Below are 16,728 nucleotides of genomic sequence, written 5' to 3'. Positions count from 1 at the left end.
GTGCAGGGGCAGGGCACACGAAAAGCTTGCTGCCATGCCCGGCAGGGAGGGACCTGGGCTTCTTGCCCCTAGTTTCCCAGGGAGCCTACTTAGCAGGGGGGCTGGCACTGAGTGTGCGACCTGGAGCCCGGCTGAGGGGCCCATGCTGTGCCCCATTTACCTCAATTGTTCCTGTATCAGCCGCTTTGGGTTTCTTTTCTTTATGTGAATAGACATGAGCCAGCTGTCATTTCTGAGCTGAATCTCCTATTTCTATTTAATAATCCGGGCCACAACCCGTCGCCTAGCAACAGAAGCCCGCCTCCCCGCGCGCGGCGGCCCCTGCGCCTCCTGCCCCGCCCCTGGGGCGCGCGGTGGTGACGTGTCAGTGCGCGCCGCTCCAGGAGCAGACCCGGGTGGACGGGCCCATGGCCTCCGCCGGCGTGGGCGCTGCGCGAGCGGCCGAGGACGCGCTACCGCCGGCCGCCGAGCCGCCGCTGCCCGAGCCCAAGCCGCTGCCGCCTGCCCAGGCGCCGCCGCCCGTGGCCGCGCCCCAGCCACAGCCGGCGCCCCAGCCGCGCCCGCAGTCCCCCGCCGGCATGAAGGAGGAGGAGAATTACTCCTTTTTGCCTTTGGTGCACAACATCATCAAATGGTAAGGGGTCTAGGAGAGGTGGGGACGAGGCCTGAGGCACGCCTCCCGCCGAACCCCCGCTTCTCAGGTCGGCCACCAGCGCGCCTGAAGTGTTGGGGTGCATGGGGTGTTGGGACCAGCTCCTCGTGGGGTGTGGGGGCCAGCTCCTCGTCGGGTGTGGGGGTCAGCTCCTCGTGGGCTGTGGGGGTCAGCTCTTCGTGGGGTGTGGGGGCCAGCTCCTCGTGGGGTGTGGGGGCCAGCTCCTCGTGGGGTGTGGGGACCAGCTCCTCGTGGGGTGTGGGGCCAGCTCGTGGGGTGTGGGGGTCAGCTCCTCGGGGGGTGTGGGGACCAGCTCCTCGTGGGACGTGGGGCCAGCTCGTGGGGTGTTGGGGCCAGCTCCTCGTCGGGTGTGGGGACCGGCTCCTCGTGGGGTGTGGAGACCAGCTCCTCGTGGGGTGTGGGGACCAGCTCCTCGTCGGGTGTGGGGACCAGCTCCTCGTCGGGTGTGGGGACCAGCTCCTCGTCGGGTGTGGGGACCAGCTCCTCGTGGGGTGTGGAGACCAGCTCCTCGAGGGGTGTGGGGACCAGCTCTTCGTAGGGTATGGGGGCCAGCTCCTCATGGGGTGTGGGGGCCAGCTCCTCTCCCTCACCAGGCCCCAGGCGGGGGCCCGCAGGCATTACCCACCATGCAGAAAAGCCAAGTGCTAGCTTGGCTTCCCCAGGAGGTGGTCGTCCCGCCGACCCCAGTGTGCAGGGCAGCCCTCCTGAGCTTTGGAGAGAGACCCTGTCGGGGAGAGACTCAGGTCCAGTTGCGTGTCTGGAGGGAGTTTGTTAAGTGGGAGGAGCTCCCTATGAAAGAATAGCAATTAGGAGCATTCTTGGAGAAAGTGCATGTTATGCAAAAAATGATCTGAGTCAGGCTGAAGCCAGGAGCCAGGAATCTCTTCCGGGTCTCTCACCTGGGCAGCAGACGCCCCCGGGCCATACTCCCCGTGGCTTTGCCAAGTGCAGAGAGCTGAATGGACAGTGGAGCAGCTGGGCCTCTTGGTTTGCATCAGGAGGCTGGCCCCTGCGCCCACAGCGTCAATTCCATTTCTCTTGAATTTTCTGATGTTACCTCATTTTTCCTCACTGTCAAGTACCCGCGGTGTTTGTGGAAGCGGTGCTGGCCGAGTCACCATCAGAATCACCACAGGCAAGGGGGTCTTCAGCCCCGATGTAAGCTTGTGCAACCACCATCCTATACCTGGGACCCAGTACTGGCTCTGAGCTCTTGGCTTGCAACTCATATTCAACCATTACACATCAGAGCTAGGTGAGCGGACAAAGCTGTTGTTGCAGTGGCATACAGGTGACTGGTGGCTGGCTGTGCTGTGATGGAGTGGCCAGCGGCAAAGGGATAGCCTTATTATTATTTTTTTTAATGCTGCATTTATGTATTTTGGAAGATTTATACAGAGAGAGGTGTCTTTTTTTAATAGCTTTTTTTTTTCTTAAAAGATTTATTTATTATTGGAAAGGCAGATTTACAGAGAGAAGGAGAGACTGAAAGAACTTCTTCCACTGGTTCACTCCCAAAATGGCTGCAATGGACAGAGCTGTGCTGATCCAAAGCCAGGAGTCAGGAGCTTCTTCTGGGTCTCCTACATGGGTGCAGGGTCCCAAGGCTTTGGATGGTCCTTGACTGCTTTCCCAGGCCACAGCAGAGAGCTGGATGGGAAGTGGAGCAGCTGGGACACGAACCGGTGCCCATATGGGATCCTGGCAGTTGCAAGGTGAGGACTTTAGACATGGAGCCATGGTGCCGGGCCCTGAGTAGGTGTCTTCTACCTTCTGGCTCATTCCCAGAAGTCTGTACCAGGCAGGCCTGGGCCAGGCTGAAGCCACAAGCCAGGGGCTTCGTCCGGTTCTCCCACATGGGTGGCAGGGTCCCAGGCACCTGGGCCGTCTTCCAGTTCCTTTGTCAGGCCATTAGCAAAGGGCTGGATGGGAAGTGGAGCTGCTGGGACATGAGCCCAGTATAAAAGACTGTGGCCTAACCCATTGCACCCCAATGCTGGCCCCCAGCTTCGCAGTCTGGGTGCTAGCGCCGCAGGTCTTTTGAGGGTGCTCGGATGGAGGAGATGGGTGTGCCGCAGGTTCTTCCGCCTCAATGTCTCCCCTCAATGTCCTGTATTGAGCCACCATGTGGTCTCAAGTGAGGGTGTGCCCAGGAGTGCCAGCCCACGGGTGCTGCTGTCCTGGGGGATTATCCAGGGTGACCCAGAGATGGGGTTTCAGGAGAAACCAAAGCAGAACGTGCACAGTGACAGGTGGGGGGTGTTCTCTAGCACAGCGCCTGGGTTGGGCTGGCCACGACAGCAGATAAGAGAAAGAGCGAGCAAGGATGTGAGAGTGAACATGGGCTTGGGCTCGGATCCAGGTGCTGGCTTTCTGTCGCTCGCCATATCGCCTACCCTTTCCCAGCTGCAGTTCTGGTCTCTACTACGTGGGTGATGGACCTGGGATGATGGGATCAGTCTGCGGCTTTGTAGCATGCCGGCTGGGCTGTCTGGGGGAAAGCCAGCTTCCTTCATCTGTGTTGGGGTTACAGACCATCAGGAGGGGCACCCTGGGCTCAGGGAGTCGGGGCATTCATCTCTTGGGTTTGTCCCTGATCCCTCTAAGAATAGCAGGTCACTGCAGAGTCTAGCAGGGGCCACTCAGCCCTGTCGCCTCTGTCCAGGTAGCCAGGTGGCCAGGTTGTTTTGTCATGGCAGGCGATTGAAGCACCCCTCCCTCCCCAGGCAGAAGCAGGCGGTGGGGAGCCCTCATGAAATTACATCCACAGTTGGCAGTCTGAAGGAGGCAGACCCTGCCGCTAGACTGGCACGGGAGCAGAGGTCCCTCCCTGGAGAGTGCCCAACTCGAGAGAAATGACCTTCCTCCCCCTGAGAAAGAGCCCTTGTCTGTCTGTCCCGAGGAAGTGCCTGCAGCTCCCGCTCAGCAGACAGCCTGGCCCTTACAAGAAAGAGAGCTGAGCCGGCAGCTGAGAAGCCCCCCGGGAGAGGCAGGGACGAGAGGCAGGCTCTCTCACGGTGAGAGCTGGCTGGAGCCTGCAGTGCAGGCTGCGTGTCCGGCTGGAGGCTCTGGAGGGCCCAGGCTTGCCAGGGACCGTGGCGCTAGCAAGTCTGAAGCCGGGCAAGGAGGAAGGGCATGCCATGGGTGAGGGGCCTCAGCCTGGCTACGGGCTCAGCCCTTAATGGTATCAAACCCCAGTCCAAGTTGGAAGGGGAGAGCTGCCAAGGACAGAGGGGTCAACAACAGGGCCAGCACAGCCGCCTTGGCAGCAGAAGTGTGTCCTGAGGGCTGGCTGGGGGAGCTGGCAGTCCAGCAGGCCTGGCGAGCCAGGGCAAGGCCAAGGCCAGGCCCTGTCTGCACTGGGAGTCTTAGTGTGCGGCCACTGCCCCATGGCCTCTTGCTGTTTGTTGAGCCTCTGCCCAGGGAATAGGTAAAAAGGACTGGCCCCTGAAGCCTTGAGCGTGGGCTTTCCTGTCCCTATGGAACATTCCGCTGCTGGGGTCCATGCAGTGGGTGTGGATGGCACGAAGGTGTGAAGAGAACAGCTCCCCTGCTTGGCAGGGCCCGGGGGAGCTTCCAGCTGTTTGGCAGGGCCCAGCGGATTTCTCTCTGACCACCGTGACGCTGTTTCACCCCCTGGTTGCATGGACACTCAAGCACCCCACGAAGAATTCTGTGATCTATTGAGGCATTGTTGTTTGCCCCTGTGAGACGGTTTTTGCAACCGATGTGAGCTTGAGAGTTAATGTCACTGGTAATGTCTTGGTGAGTGGGCCTTTGACAATTTACACACAGGAGCACAATTAAGCCCATGCCATTTTTGGTCACCTTATTGGGTACTTAACCATTGCCTCAGAATTTGGTCCAGACATGTAGCACTCCTTCTGGGAAGGGGCTTGAAAATATCCTAAATATTAATGCAAGTGATGGGAGTGAGGGCTGAAACTGCTATGGCAATAAATATAGTTATTGTTATCTCAAAGGCTAGCCTGTCTTTGCAATTTTTTGGAGCACAGAAAAGGTAACTGTTTTAGCCGCTTTTATAATTTTTAGCTAGAGGAATTAAGGAAAATGCTTTTGATTTTACTAAAGAAAAATGCTCTTGATTATTGTTTCATTGTTTATGGGGTTGTAGAGTCTATAGTTGTGGGGGGATTTAACATTTGAAATTTTTGTTTTTAGATTTTATATTTTTTCCCTTGTAACCTATTAAATGATGGGTACATTGTAGAAGTAGAAATGTGGTAGGAATGTACTACTGATTAGCAGGTAATCACATGTGCCTTGGCCTTGGAGTCCCGGCTGTTGCTCCATGGCTACTGTTGAAGAATGAATAATGGCTTGCTTTGAAGAATATGAATACAGTATTTTAAAGAATTATCTCTAGGGGCTCCTGCTTAGCCCTGAAGTGCAGACAGAATGACCGAATGTCTGTATGTGCCCCCCGAATGTCTGTACGTGCCCCCTTAGTCTTTTTTTTTTTAAAGATTTATTTATTTTTTATTACAAAGTCAGATATACAGAGAGGAGAAGAGACAGAGAGGAAGATCTGCCATCTGATGATTCACTCCCCAAGTGAGTGCAACGGGCCAGTGCGCGCCGATTCAATGCCGGGAACCAAGAACCTCTTCCGGGTCTCCCACACGGGTGCAGGGTCCCAATGCATTGGGCTGTCCTCGACTGCTTTCCCAGGCCACAAGCAGGGAGCTGGATGGGAAGTGGAGGTGCCAGGATTAGAACCGGCGCCCATATGGGATTCTCACGTGTTAAAAGCGAGGGCTTAAGCCGCTAGGCCACGCTGCCGGGCCCACCCCCTTAGTCTTGAAGTAAAAATAGAACAATTAGTTGCTTGTGCAGAAGCTTGTGAGGTGTCTGAGTAAATAAAAAGGACAGCTTTTTCTTGGGCTGTTCTTTATCGCCGACTCCACGCACCCTTCCCGAGCTCCGAACTCAGCTGGAGCTGGACTCTGGCATTCCGCGTCCTGGGTTGGTTTCTGTAGGAGACTTTGTAAGGGTCTGAAGGGTGTACCATCCACCCCAGGGTGACTGTGGGGACTCGCACGTGCAGGCTTTTCCAACTCCGACAAGTGGAGAACAGGCTGCCCTGTCCTGGACTCCTCCCCACGTCCCACCCAGTAGCCTGCCTCTTGAGGCCACCGCGGGTGCACCGTTAACCCGTGCTGCTGCTGGGCCTGGGTGCTGGGGCCAGCACCCTCGTGTGTAAGCAGGCTCGGGTTCAGTCAAGTGCTGCACACGGGCCAGGCACTTGGTGTGAGGTTTAGAACACTCTACTAATGGATGCAAAAACCTCCACATGCCAGGCGTGTGAGTCAGGTGCCTCAGTTAACCTGCAAACCTGTCAGCTCCTGTAGCTGGGCTCCAGGGCAGCCCTGGAGGGGAGGGGGGAGCGAGCGACCCGTGCCCCCTTGTCGTTCACCTTTGTTGGAGGGGCCCCAGTGCCAGCACACCATGTTCCTTTCATTGTCAGCACCCACTGATGGAGCCCTGGCGGCTCTAAGAGTGAATTTTTTAAAAAAATATTTATTCATTTTTATTGCAAAGTCAGATATACAGAGAGGAGGAGAGACAGAGAGGAAGATCACTCCCCAAGTGACCGCAGTGGCCAGAACTGCGCCGATCCAAAGCCAAGAGCCAGGAGCTCTTCTGGGTCTCCCATGCAGGTACAGGGTCCCATGGCTTTGGGCCGTTCTCAACCGCTTTCCCAGGCCACAAGCAGGGAGCTGGATGGGAAGCGGGACTGCAGGAATTAGAACCGGTGCCCATATGGGATCCGGGTGCGTTCAAGGCAAGGACTTTGGCCACCAGGCCACCACGTCGGGTCCCTTTTTTTTTCTTTAACATTTATTTGGTGGGGGGCTGGCGCAATAACCTAGTTGCCAAAATCCTTGATTTGCATGAACCGGAATCTCTCAATTCATGTCCCTTCTGCTCCACTTCCCATCCAGCTCCCTGCTTGTGGCCTGGGAAAGCAGTCAAGAACGGCCCAAAGCTTTAGGACCCTGCACCCGTGTGGGAGACCCAGAAGAAACTCCTGGCTCCTGGCTTCAGGTCAGCTCAGCTCCAGCCGTTGTGGCCACTTGGGGAGTGAACCAGTGGGTAGAAAATCATTTTGTTTCTGCTTCTTTCTGTAAATCTGCCTTTCCAGTAAAGCAGTTAGAGAAGTAGAGACAGAAAGACCTTCCTTCCATCTGCTGCTTCACTGCCCAGATGGCCCCAACATCCAGAGCTGTGGTGATCTGAAGCCAGAAGCTTCTTGCAGGTCTCTCGTGTAGGTGCAGGGGCTGAAGCGCTTGGACCATCCTGCACTGCTTTCCCAGGCCATTGGCTGAATCCTAAGTGGAACAGTAGGACTGCTGCACCGTAAGGCAGCACTGCAGGGTGGAGGCCTAGCCGAGTACACCATGGCACCTGCCCCTGCGTGATTTTTTTTTAAAGATTTATTTATTTTATTGAAAAGGCAGATGTACCGAGAGGAGGAGAGACAGAGAGGAAGATCTTCCGTCCGATGATTCACTCCCCAAGTGAGTGCAACGGCCGGTTCTGTGCCGATCCGAAGCCAGGAACCAGGAGCCTCTTCCAGGTCTCCCACATGGGTGCAGGGTCCCAAGCTTTGGGCCCTCCTCGACTGCTTTCCCAGGCCACAGGCAGGGAGCTGGATGGGAAGTGGAGCTGCCGGGATTAGAACCGGTGCCCATATGGGATCCCAGTGTGTGCAAGGCGAGGACCTTAACCACTACACCATCGCGCCAGGTCCTGCGTGATTGTTTTTATGCATTCTCTGTCAGAGATGTGAGGAGCGCTTCCCGCAGTAGCCTGTCTTCTCCCTGGGCATGGGTGTTGCATGCTGTCCTCTGGCTGCCCCCTCCTGGGCCGGTGGGTCCTGGCAGCAGGGCCCTCCTCTCGATTACGCTTAGCTTCTTGGGTTTGCTATAGAATGGGTGTTGAGCGTGGTGTCCTGCTCTGGCCGGTTGCCCACCCATGTGGCGGACCCCGGGCACCGACTGCAGCCCGGGGCTCCGTCCTGCCCGCCTGCCGCTCGGCCTCCAGTCTCCCGGCATGTGTTGCTAACATGTGACTTGCCTTCTCCCCTTTTCCTTTTGTTCACCAGCTCGAGTCTTCTAAGTGGTCGCAGAAAATGTGCTTTTACCCACCAGGCAAAGATGTTAAAATTGTTGACCCTGAAATAGACAGAGCCTCTGATTCCACTGGTCCCTGAGCTTCCAGAAGTGCCCTGGCCTGGCTCCGGTTTCCCAGGAGCTCTCTGAGGTCACCAGCTCGGGGTGGTGATTTCATCTTTGTTTGCACCTGTGCTGCTAAGCCGTGACACGCTCACCAAGCAGGGCGTTTAACCATGTGTTGTATCTTTTTGAACAAGATTTATTTATTTTTATTTGAAAGGCAGAGTTACACAGAGAGAAGGACCTTTCCCTGGGTCTCCCACATGGGTGCAAGTGCCCAAACACTCCATCTGTCCTCCACTGCTTTCCCAGGCTCATTAACAGGGAGCTGGGTCAGAAGTGACACAGCTGAGACTTAAACTGACGCCCACCATGTGGGATGCCAGCACAGCAGGTGGAAGATCGGCTTGCTGCGCCACAGGGCCAGCCCCTCGCTTGTGATCTTCCAAAGCACTTCTCGTCTCCTCCCAGGTACTCTGTCTGCTGATCTGTCTGCCCAAGCGGAGTTTTCTACTCACGAGCCCCAGGGCTCCCTGTTCCGCCCCCACTCAGGGGTCTCAGACCCCCTGATGGTCGTGTGCCAGAGCATCCACCACAGAACCCGAAGGGGGACCCGCCCGCCTGTCCCTGCACGCTTTCATCTCTCCCGCAAAACCGGCACAGACCTGTTCTACTGCAGCAGCCAAGGAGGGGAGGAAGCCCCCAGCACGCCTGTGCGAAGGTTACATGCTCTTGGGACCGTCCAGGCCATGTGCAGGAGCCGCAGGCCCCCATGCAGGCGGGAGGAAGTGCAGGCCACCAGGCCAGGAAGGCTGCTCGTGTGTGTGTGTGTGTGTGTGTGTCTCTCTCTGTCTCCTTCAAACACAGCAGATCCAATCAGCCTGAGTTCCTGAATCTCTCCACAGCCAAGTTCTGCCACGGCCCGCCCTGCTCCTGCTGCCGCCCCCCTGCGAGCGCCCAGGATACTGTAGATGGGCACTCAGCGTGTCCTAACGGCCTGTTCTTGCAGATGGCTGAGGGTGTGGGCTGGGCGGTCAGGGCTGGCCTCGGCCCTGCTGAGGGCTGAGTCACAGGCAGGCCGTGCTAGTTCAACCCGTCCACTTGTCACGGTGGGTCAGCAGGCCCTGGGCTGGCCCCGCTCACATGGGAACACGGTAGGACTGGCCTGCTGCTTCCCACACAAGGTCTATTTTAATCTGCCTGGCCCTCCAGGCCAGCTGAGGCCTGCTCCCACCTTCGGGGAGGGGATGGGTTGTGCTGGCGGTGGCTGCAGCCCGTGTCCCTGGTGAGGATGGTGATGGCTTGGAGGGGCCGTGCCAGGCCCACCTCAGACCCTCCCCGTTTGTCAGCCCCTTGGTTGCACTTCTGCAGCCTGCCAGGCGAGCATCTGCAGGCCCCCCGGGACAGAAGCCCCACTGTCATGGGAGCTTAGGGCAATGCAAGAAATTTTCTTGGGGTGAACACACCTGGTGAGTGGTGTTGGGTAGGTAGCCAGAGCAGCTGCACGATCGCCTGGAGGTCACTGGGGCAGAGGGGCTGGGCAGGACTGGCCAGGCAGGGCTGAGTCAGGGAAGGCAGCGGGCCTTGGGGCAAGTGGGGAGTCTGGAGGGCTGGCGGGGAGTGTCCCAGCCTCCAGAGGGGTGTCCACAGAGGTCGGGGCAGTTCTTAGAAACAAGTTTGGTTACTATGAACCAAGAGGCAGGGCTTGAGGGGCAGAGCCTGCTCCCCTGCGCCCCCTGGGACCCTGGCGGACCTGGAGCAGAGAGTGTGACGTCATGGGCGGTGCTGTGGCAGGATCCGCCTGCTGTTCCCCACGCGACGTCAGCACAGGCCTTTGCAGAGCGTCCTGGTCACATCTGTCCCAAATTGCCTACGCTTTGATCCAGAATTCCCATGTGTCGGAAGTGATCTTCCACACAAGTCTTGCACAAGCCCCAGAGGACGTGGACACAGTGTCCGTGGCTGGTGCGGTCAGCCGCAGACACTACAAAGCCGCCGCCTGTGTGCTGACGTGGAAGCCGCATGCCCTGCTGGGTCAGAGCAAGGCCCCGCTCAGGCCTGCGTTGGCACGCTGCTGTCTGGAAGGAAGCGCCCCGTGTTGCCAAGAGGTCAGCTTGAGTCACCCTGGGGGTTCCACTTTGTGCCTGAGTTGCGGGGGTTTGGAGGGCGGCACAGCTGCTGAAGCACCTGGGCCAGACGGGGGCAGAGCGAGTCCCAACTCCGTTCTGTTTTCTTGAACATTCATTCCATTTACTGGAAAGGAAGGGTTAGAGAAGTCTTCAGTCTGCTGGTTCAGGCTCCAAAGGGCCAGGATGGCCAGGATGGCCAGAGCTGGCCAGGCCAGTGCCAGGAGCCTCCTCCAGGTCTCCCATCTGGGTGCAGCATCCCAAGGCTTTGGGCCATCTGGGGCTTGCCCAGGCCCCGAGCAGGGAGCTGGATGGGAAGTGGAGCCGCCGGACACAAACCAGCGCCCAGATGTAATATGGACACTGTGGGCCGAAGCTCATCCCACCACGCTCCTGGGCTGGCCCCAGCAGTGGCACTCCTGTCCACCTGAGCACGTGAGGTACCACTCAGGGGCCCTCTCCCCAGCTTCTCCCCGCTCACTAGGCGGGCATTCTCCCCTCTCCCCAGCATCTCCCTGCCCGGGCGTTCTGCCCTCTACCCAGCTTCTCCCTGCCTGCCGTGTTCTCGGCCTCTTGCTCCCTCTGAGGCGGGACGATGACTCACAGAGGCGCTGGGCTGTCTGTTCCGCTCAGTGTCTGGGTCGGCCTGTGCTGTCAGCAGCCTGCAGCTGCACCCCCCGGTGTTCCCCTGGCCCCTTTGGCCGCTCACCTAGGCGGAGGGGACCTCCGGCGGCCCATGGCCCCCTTTCACCTTGGGTCCCTGCTGGGCAGCTTGCTTGGCACTGCTCGCGGCTTGCCAGCGGCTGCTCCTTGCGCAGCAGTGTGCTGAGTGAAGAATGGCAGCCGTGGCCGCTGGGCGCCTGGGAAAGTGGGCGTCTGGGCCGCTGGGCGCCTGGGAAAGTGGGCGTCTGGGCCGCGGCCTGCTCTCTTTGCAGCTCCAGGTTTCTGAGGACACAGCAGTGTGGCAGGGTGGGTCAGACTCACACTGGGCAGTGACCTGTTTGCAGGGAGGCCTGTGCTCCTACCACCTGCCTGCAGGGACACGATGAGGCGGGTCTGAAGGGGCAGTAGACCCCAGTGGACCGTGGGTGTGTCAGCCCAAGGGAGCCCAAAGCAGGGAAACTGTCAGGCTGGTGTGAACTGTCCATGCCCACTCTCCCAGGCTTTTGGCAATGAATGTTTGTGTCCCTGGGAAGTCAGGCCCCTCTAAGCAGAAGGCATTAGATGGCATGAGCAGGACCGACCCGGTGCCCTGCCGCAGCCGGGGGCTGTGTGTGCAGTGCGCGGGCCCGGGGGCCGAAATGCCCCACCAGGGACAGGGTGGCCGCCGGTGGCAGCGTCTCCCTCCTGTGTCGCCCCGTGGGCTTACCCTCAGAGCACCTCCCCACCTTTTAGCTCTTCATCTCAGCCACTTGTTTACAACAGCCAGTCCACCCAGCAACTTATCAAAAAAAGGGGCTGAAACAACTGATTGCCCTGAATCTTGGATGGTGGAAGCAGGAAGCAGGGAGTTTGTCTAGCCTTTCGCTTGGCGGGGACAGAGAAGTAACCGCCCACCCCCCACCCCACCCCCCCCCGCCGGCAGCCCACAATGGCCAGGAGACGGTGGGTGAGCTCCCTATAAAAGGCGTGGGCTGCATGACTAAGCTTGGGAGAACTGCTTGTAGCAATGTAAAATTTATGAACCATTTTGTGGAACTTGGTGGTGATATTAACAGGTATGCGCAAGCAAGGAAACCGCAGCTCAAGTTCCCCCTTGCAGGGCCTGGCCGAGCTCCACGCCGGGCTCCCTGCCGACCTAGGCACGGGGGCCAGGGACACAGGGCGATGTGAGGTGCCAGACAAGGCCCCTGCCCGCAGAGAGTACTCGGGGCTGCGGGCTGTTCCTCCTACCCTGAGAGGAGCTGGCCCCCACAGCGCCTCCCCGGGGCAGGCAGAGCAGGGCAGGCAGGCTGGGTCCCACGTGGAAATGCTAACCTCTGTTGTTGTCCCAACCCCGTAGCATGGACAAGGACAGCCCAGACGTGCACCAGGACCTGAATGCCCTCAAAGCCAAGTTCCAGGAGATGCGCAAGCTCATCAGCACCATGCCGGGCACCCACCTGAGCCCTGAGCAGCAGCAACAGCAGCTGCACAGCCTGCGGGAGCAAGTGAGGACCAAGAATGAGCTGCTGCACAAATACAAGAGCCTCTGCATGTTCGAGATCCCCAAGGAGTAGCTGCAGAGGCGCCACCTGCTGAGTCGGGGCTCCTCTCTGCGGCCCCCCTCGCCCTCGCCCACGCCTGGGTACGCCCTACTGAGTCAGGGCTCCTCTCTGTGGTCCCCCTCACCCTCGCCCGCGCCCGGGTACGCCCTACTGAGTCGGGGCTCCTCTCTGCGGCCCCCCGCACCCGGGAACACGTTGTTCTGGTTTCCAGCACTCTGCCAAGCATTTGCATAGCATCCCCTGACACGTCGAGCCTGTACTCACATGGCTTGTTTTAATGTAATTAAAAGAGGCTGTGGGAGAATGAGAGGCCAGAGGGAGGCGTTCCCGTTTGCTCCCTTTCTTGTGGGAGCTGAGGAAGAAAAGGGAACAGAACAGAACAGAATGGATCTGTGGGGGTGGCCGCCCAGAGCCCCGCAGGCTGACTGAGCCTGTGCCTCACCTGCCGCTGCCTCTGGCTGCTCCTGTTCATGCTGGACAAAGGGCCACATCACTCCAAACCCACGCAGCTTCCGGGGCTGGAGAGGGCCATAGGCCTCCCTCTGGTGGCGTCTCAGGCCCACCCCAGGCCTCACCGCTGCGTGCCATGAACACTTACCCAGCTGCACGCCGGGCACCCCGTCCTGTGGAGGGGCAGGTCCGATGGGTCCCCAGCACTGCCGCCTGCTGCCCGCCATCAGTGCTGCCGGCCTTGAATTGCAGAGACCTGGCAGTTAGAGACTCCAAGTGGGCCCTGGCCAGCTCCAGGGCTTGGCAGGTGCCTACCAGCTGACCTGGTTGGCGGGTCTGCTAAGGAAGGCATTTGTGACCCAGAGCAGCCGTGCCCACCTCCTGCTGTCAGAAGATGCCTGGCCTGGGCTGTACGGGGTGCCTGGGGGGCGCCGTGTGCTTTGGGGGCTGGGAACAAGAGAGCTGGCTCTGGGTCTGAGTTGGACCCACTGCCTTGGGAGCTGTAATCAATTATTACAGTTATTTTCTTGAAACTTGCTGGTAGGTGGACTGGTTTCAAGGCTCTGATCAGAGCCCGTGAAGCATTGCACCTGCCTCCCCACGCAGGAGGGGCAGGGAGTGGGTGGGAGATGGGGGGCACTGGGAGCCTGCACAGAGTTCTAAGCAGCAGGGTTCATTTTTTTTTTTCAAAGCGAATTAAAAAGAACTTTCTCCACCCACTGGCCATCATGGTTTTCTTTTTGCTGAGAAACACATGGCAGGATCTTGGCTAGTGAAAGGGAAAGTGTCACCCCTGCCCCAGCACTCCCACCAGCCACTGAGGTTGTCACCCAGGGCACACCTGCTGTGGCGTTCACGGGGTGCTGGGTGCCCCACAGCAGCCCCTGCTCAGGATGGCTCAGGCCCTGCCCTGGGTTTGCCCCTGAAGAGGCGAAGCTGGAGCAGGGGTGGCCGGCAGTCCCCTTGGCAAGGCCCAGAGGGGCTGGGCACCCCAGAAGATGGAGGGAGGATTCTGAAGCCTGCAGCACCCCCCCCAGGTGGCGGGGGAGGGGCAGGGGGCCTCTGCCAAGGCTCACCTCCCTGCCTGTTCTCACTTCCCTGCAACTTGCAGTCTGGTGACCAAGGGCGGGAGTGCACTCTGTGAGCTCAGCGACAGGGAACCGCTACTCCAAGAACAGCCTTAGGGGCCCCTTCCCCACAGAGGCCCTGCACCCCGCCATGCCCGCTTCTCCTGGGGTCTGGTTGTGGCAGCTGTGCCCAGGAAGAGAAGTCCGGTAGAAGCCCAACCTCAGCGTCCCTCCCCTCCTCTCCTCTCCCCTCTCTCTTCTCCTCTCCCTTCCCTCCCACCATCTCAAAGCAAAGAAACTCTTGGATTTCCATATTAAATTTATTTTACATATATAAAAAAGCCATTAGTTAACTTTAAAGAACTCAGACGCACACACATAGTATAAACACCTGGATAAAAATTTTGTTCATGTCCGTGCTGACACCAAAACTATTATTAAAGTGCAAGTTTTATGTTTGTTTGTCCATGGGCAACGTCATAGACACACATACACATGTAAACAAGTCACTTGGCTATGATCCGGCCGTTCCCACCGGGCAAAGACCTTGGCCAACTACCATGGCAACGCAGGAAAATAGACAAGCTAATGCCCACCCCCTGCTGGGCAGGAGCCGCCCCTCCTAAACAAGACCCACAGGGGAGGGGGACAGCGGCGGGCAGAGGTGCGGCGGCAGCGGGCAGGAGGGAAGACGCCAGCGTCTGCGGGCCCGCGAGGGGCGCCGTCGGACACCAACACCCCGGTCCCTGCAGGCTGTGTGGCCGGCGGCGGTGAGGGTGGTCGCGCTGTCCTAGCTGATGACGCAGCGCTCCTTGTCCTTGGCCTGGCCGCCGGCCTTCTCGCGGATGTACATGAGGTCGCTGTGCACGCTCGGCCTGCGCGCGAAGGGCGCCACGATGCCAAAGGCGTCGCCCGCGTCGCCGCCGCCGCTGCCCGCGCGCAGGAGCTTCCTGCTGCGCAGCGCCTTCTTGTGCAGCGCTTCGCAGTAGGGCACGGTCACCTTGCGGTGCAGGTCCGGGCTCATCTCGCTCGGCAGCTTGGCCATGGCGAAGAGCGCGCGGAACATCTGGTCCAGGCTGCTGTTTTTCTTGGCCGAGATCTCGAAGTAGGCGCAGCGCCGGGGGTCGTCGCCCACCAGCTGCTGGATCTCGCGCGGCTCCACCTCGCGATCCGAGTCGCGGTCGCCCTTGTTGCCGCAGATGACCAGCGGCACGTCCACGTTCTCTTTGGTCTTGTTCTTGAGGCGGGACTTGGTGTCGAGAATCTGCTGCTTGAGCCTCTGCACCTCCTCGAAGGAGTCGCGGCTGTCCAGGCTGAATACCAAGATGAACACGTCTCCTGCGGGGCGGAGGGGGACGGGGTGCCAAGCTCCGGGCACGCCCACCCCCGCACCAAGGTCCCAACATCCCGATCCCGGAATGTATCAGTTGGATGGGGATGGGGGTGACTCCCGCAGCGGCGCCCGCTTCGCCAAACTCAGCACGTCCCTGTCCGAGGGGCCTCGCACCCCGGCCCGGGGAGGTCAGGGGTCAAGGTCCGACTTGGGGGGTGCCCGGGAAAGGACTGCGCGCGGCACGCCAGCCCAAGGAGATTGGGACAATTCGGATTTGGTGGGTGGGGGAGAGAAGAGGGCTTTCCCGGGGCTACGCCAACCTCTAAAAGCGCCAAGCTCAGACCCCCCAGAGGAGGTCCTGGCGCCCCGACTCACCTGTGAGGATGGAGAGGCGCCGCATGGCGGGGAACGGGTGGTTACCCGAGGTGTCCAGGATGTCCAGCTGGTAAAGCTCGCCGCGGATAGAGTAGAACTTGCGGTGGAAGTCCTCGATGGTGGGCGTGTAGGTGTCCTCGAAGCGCCCAGTGAGGAAGCGCGACACGATGGCCGTCTTGCCCACCTTGGACGAACCCAGGATGACCATGCGGTAGCAGTTCTTGGCCGGGATGCCCAGTTCCGAGTCGCCTGGGCACATCTTATTGATCATCGTGGCCAGCTTCATGGAGGGGGCTCGGGGGGGCGCGGGCGCACAGATAGAGGAACGCAGAGGACAGCAGGGAGCGGCTAGAGGGCTCGGCTCGGGCGCGAAGCGGCTTCTCCCGCGGGACCGAAGGCTGCGGTCAGCTCAGGAGCTTTGCGACAAGGTCCCGGGAACCAAGCGCTGTGCTGCCCCGCGCCCGCGTTTATATGCAGCCCGCGCCCGCCAGTCCCCGCCCCACAGCCGCGCTGCGCGTCACTCCCCGCCCCGCCCCGCCGCGCGCGCCCGGCTCGGAGAAAACAGTCCCGGGCCAGGTTCGGGCTGGGGATGCTGGAATTACGGTCCCTCGATGCCACGCACCCATGATTCTTTTTGGGGAGGTGGGGGAGAGCAAAGCTCCCCCTCAGACCTTAACGCCGCAACACACGCACGTGCGTACGCGTGCACTCGCTATTTTCAGACCTCAGTTCTCCCCCCACCAAATTACTGACAGTCACTCCGCGAAAGCAGCAGCAGCGTTTGCGGGGTGTTCGCGCACACCCCGAGCTTAACACCCCAGCCCCTCAGGGTTCAGTGCGGGAACTCGTTCACCGCAGGGCATGTTGGCGGCCTCCGCCGCAGGAGGGCAGCAGAGGGTCCCGCCGAGTTGGACGTGTGGTGGGGATGGGGCTCAAGATCTCGGGGTCTGGGGGTACTTACTGGCCAGGGCTCCTGCCCACCTTCCCCCATCCCACCCCGCGCTTTTCGGCTCCCTTCCGCCAGCCGGGCGCGCTAAATGGCCTGGAGGTGTCGTCGGGAGGCTGCTGACCCCCGAGGACGTGGAGTCCGCCCTTGCCTGGGACAGAGTTGGAAGGCCGGAGGTTGTCTCATCCAGCCAGTGCGGGGACGTGGGGGGTTAAGCAGCCTGCAGTCACCCCTTGTTTATATGCAGGGAGTTGGAGCTGCACGCTTGGCATCGGAAAGGGCACACCTGTCCAACCCTGGACAGGCCAGTGGCATGCGGGGCTTCTAGACCCCAACTCCGTGCTTCCCTGCC

At 59.7% G+C, this 16,728-nt stretch overlaps 2 protein-coding genes across 2 annotated transcripts; one reads left to right on the top strand and one right to left on the bottom strand.

Moving 5' to 3' along the window:
* Window positions 1-362: 362 nt before the first annotated feature.
* MED9 (mediator complex subunit 9) lies at window positions 363-12,248 on the top strand. The gene is made up of 2 exons (XM_058675674.1): window positions 363-634; window positions 12,001-12,248. The coding sequence occupies exons 1-2, from the start codon at window positions 408-410 to the stop codon at window positions 12,215-12,217; spliced, it is 444 nt and encodes a 147-aa protein (XP_058531657.1). The 5' UTR covers window positions 363-407; the 3' UTR covers window positions 12,218-12,248.
* A 2,147-nt stretch (window positions 12,249-14,395) lies between these two features.
* Window positions 14,396-15,912, bottom strand: RASD1 (ras related dexamethasone induced 1). The gene is made up of 2 exons (XM_004599389.2): window positions 15,431-15,912; window positions 14,396-15,060 (listed from the first exon to the last, which is right to left on the bottom strand). Exons 1-2 carry the CDS (start codon window positions 15,714-15,716, stop codon window positions 14,513-14,515), a joined length of 834 nt encoding a protein of 277 aa, XP_004599446.2. The 5' UTR covers window positions 15,717-15,912; the 3' UTR covers window positions 14,396-14,512.
* Window positions 15,913-16,728: the final 816 nt, after the last annotated feature.

The sequence above is a fragment of the Ochotona princeps genome, chromosome 17 (genome assembly GCF_030435755.1).
Source record: "Ochotona princeps isolate mOchPri1 chromosome 17, mOchPri1.hap1, whole genome shotgun sequence".
In the NCBI taxonomy this organism is placed as follows: domain Eukaryota; kingdom Metazoa; phylum Chordata; class Mammalia; order Lagomorpha; family Ochotonidae; genus Ochotona; species Ochotona princeps.
Note: the sequence above shows the minus strand (reverse complement) of the source record. Positions and strands in the feature narration are given on the sequence as shown.

What these genes read in the sequence shown, in the direction of transcription:
- MED9 (XM_058675674.1), top strand. Translation starts at nt 408, where the DNA reads ATGGCCTCCGCCGGCGTGGGCGCTGCGCGAGCGGCCGAGGACGCGCTA. An exon ending in GTGCACAACATCATCAAATG is followed by an intron (nt 635 to 12,000) that starts GTAAGGGGTCTA and finishes CCAACCCCGTAG; the next exon opens with CATGGACAAGGACAGCCCAG.
- RASD1 (XM_004599389.2), bottom strand. Translation starts at nt 15,716, where the DNA reads ATGAAGCTGGCCACGATGATCAATAAGATGTGCCCAGGCGACTCGGAA. An exon ending in GCGCCTCTCCATCCTCACAG is followed by an intron (nt 15,061 to 15,430) that starts GTGAGTCGGGGC and finishes TCCGCCCCGCAG; the next exon opens with GAGACGTGTTCATCTTGGTA.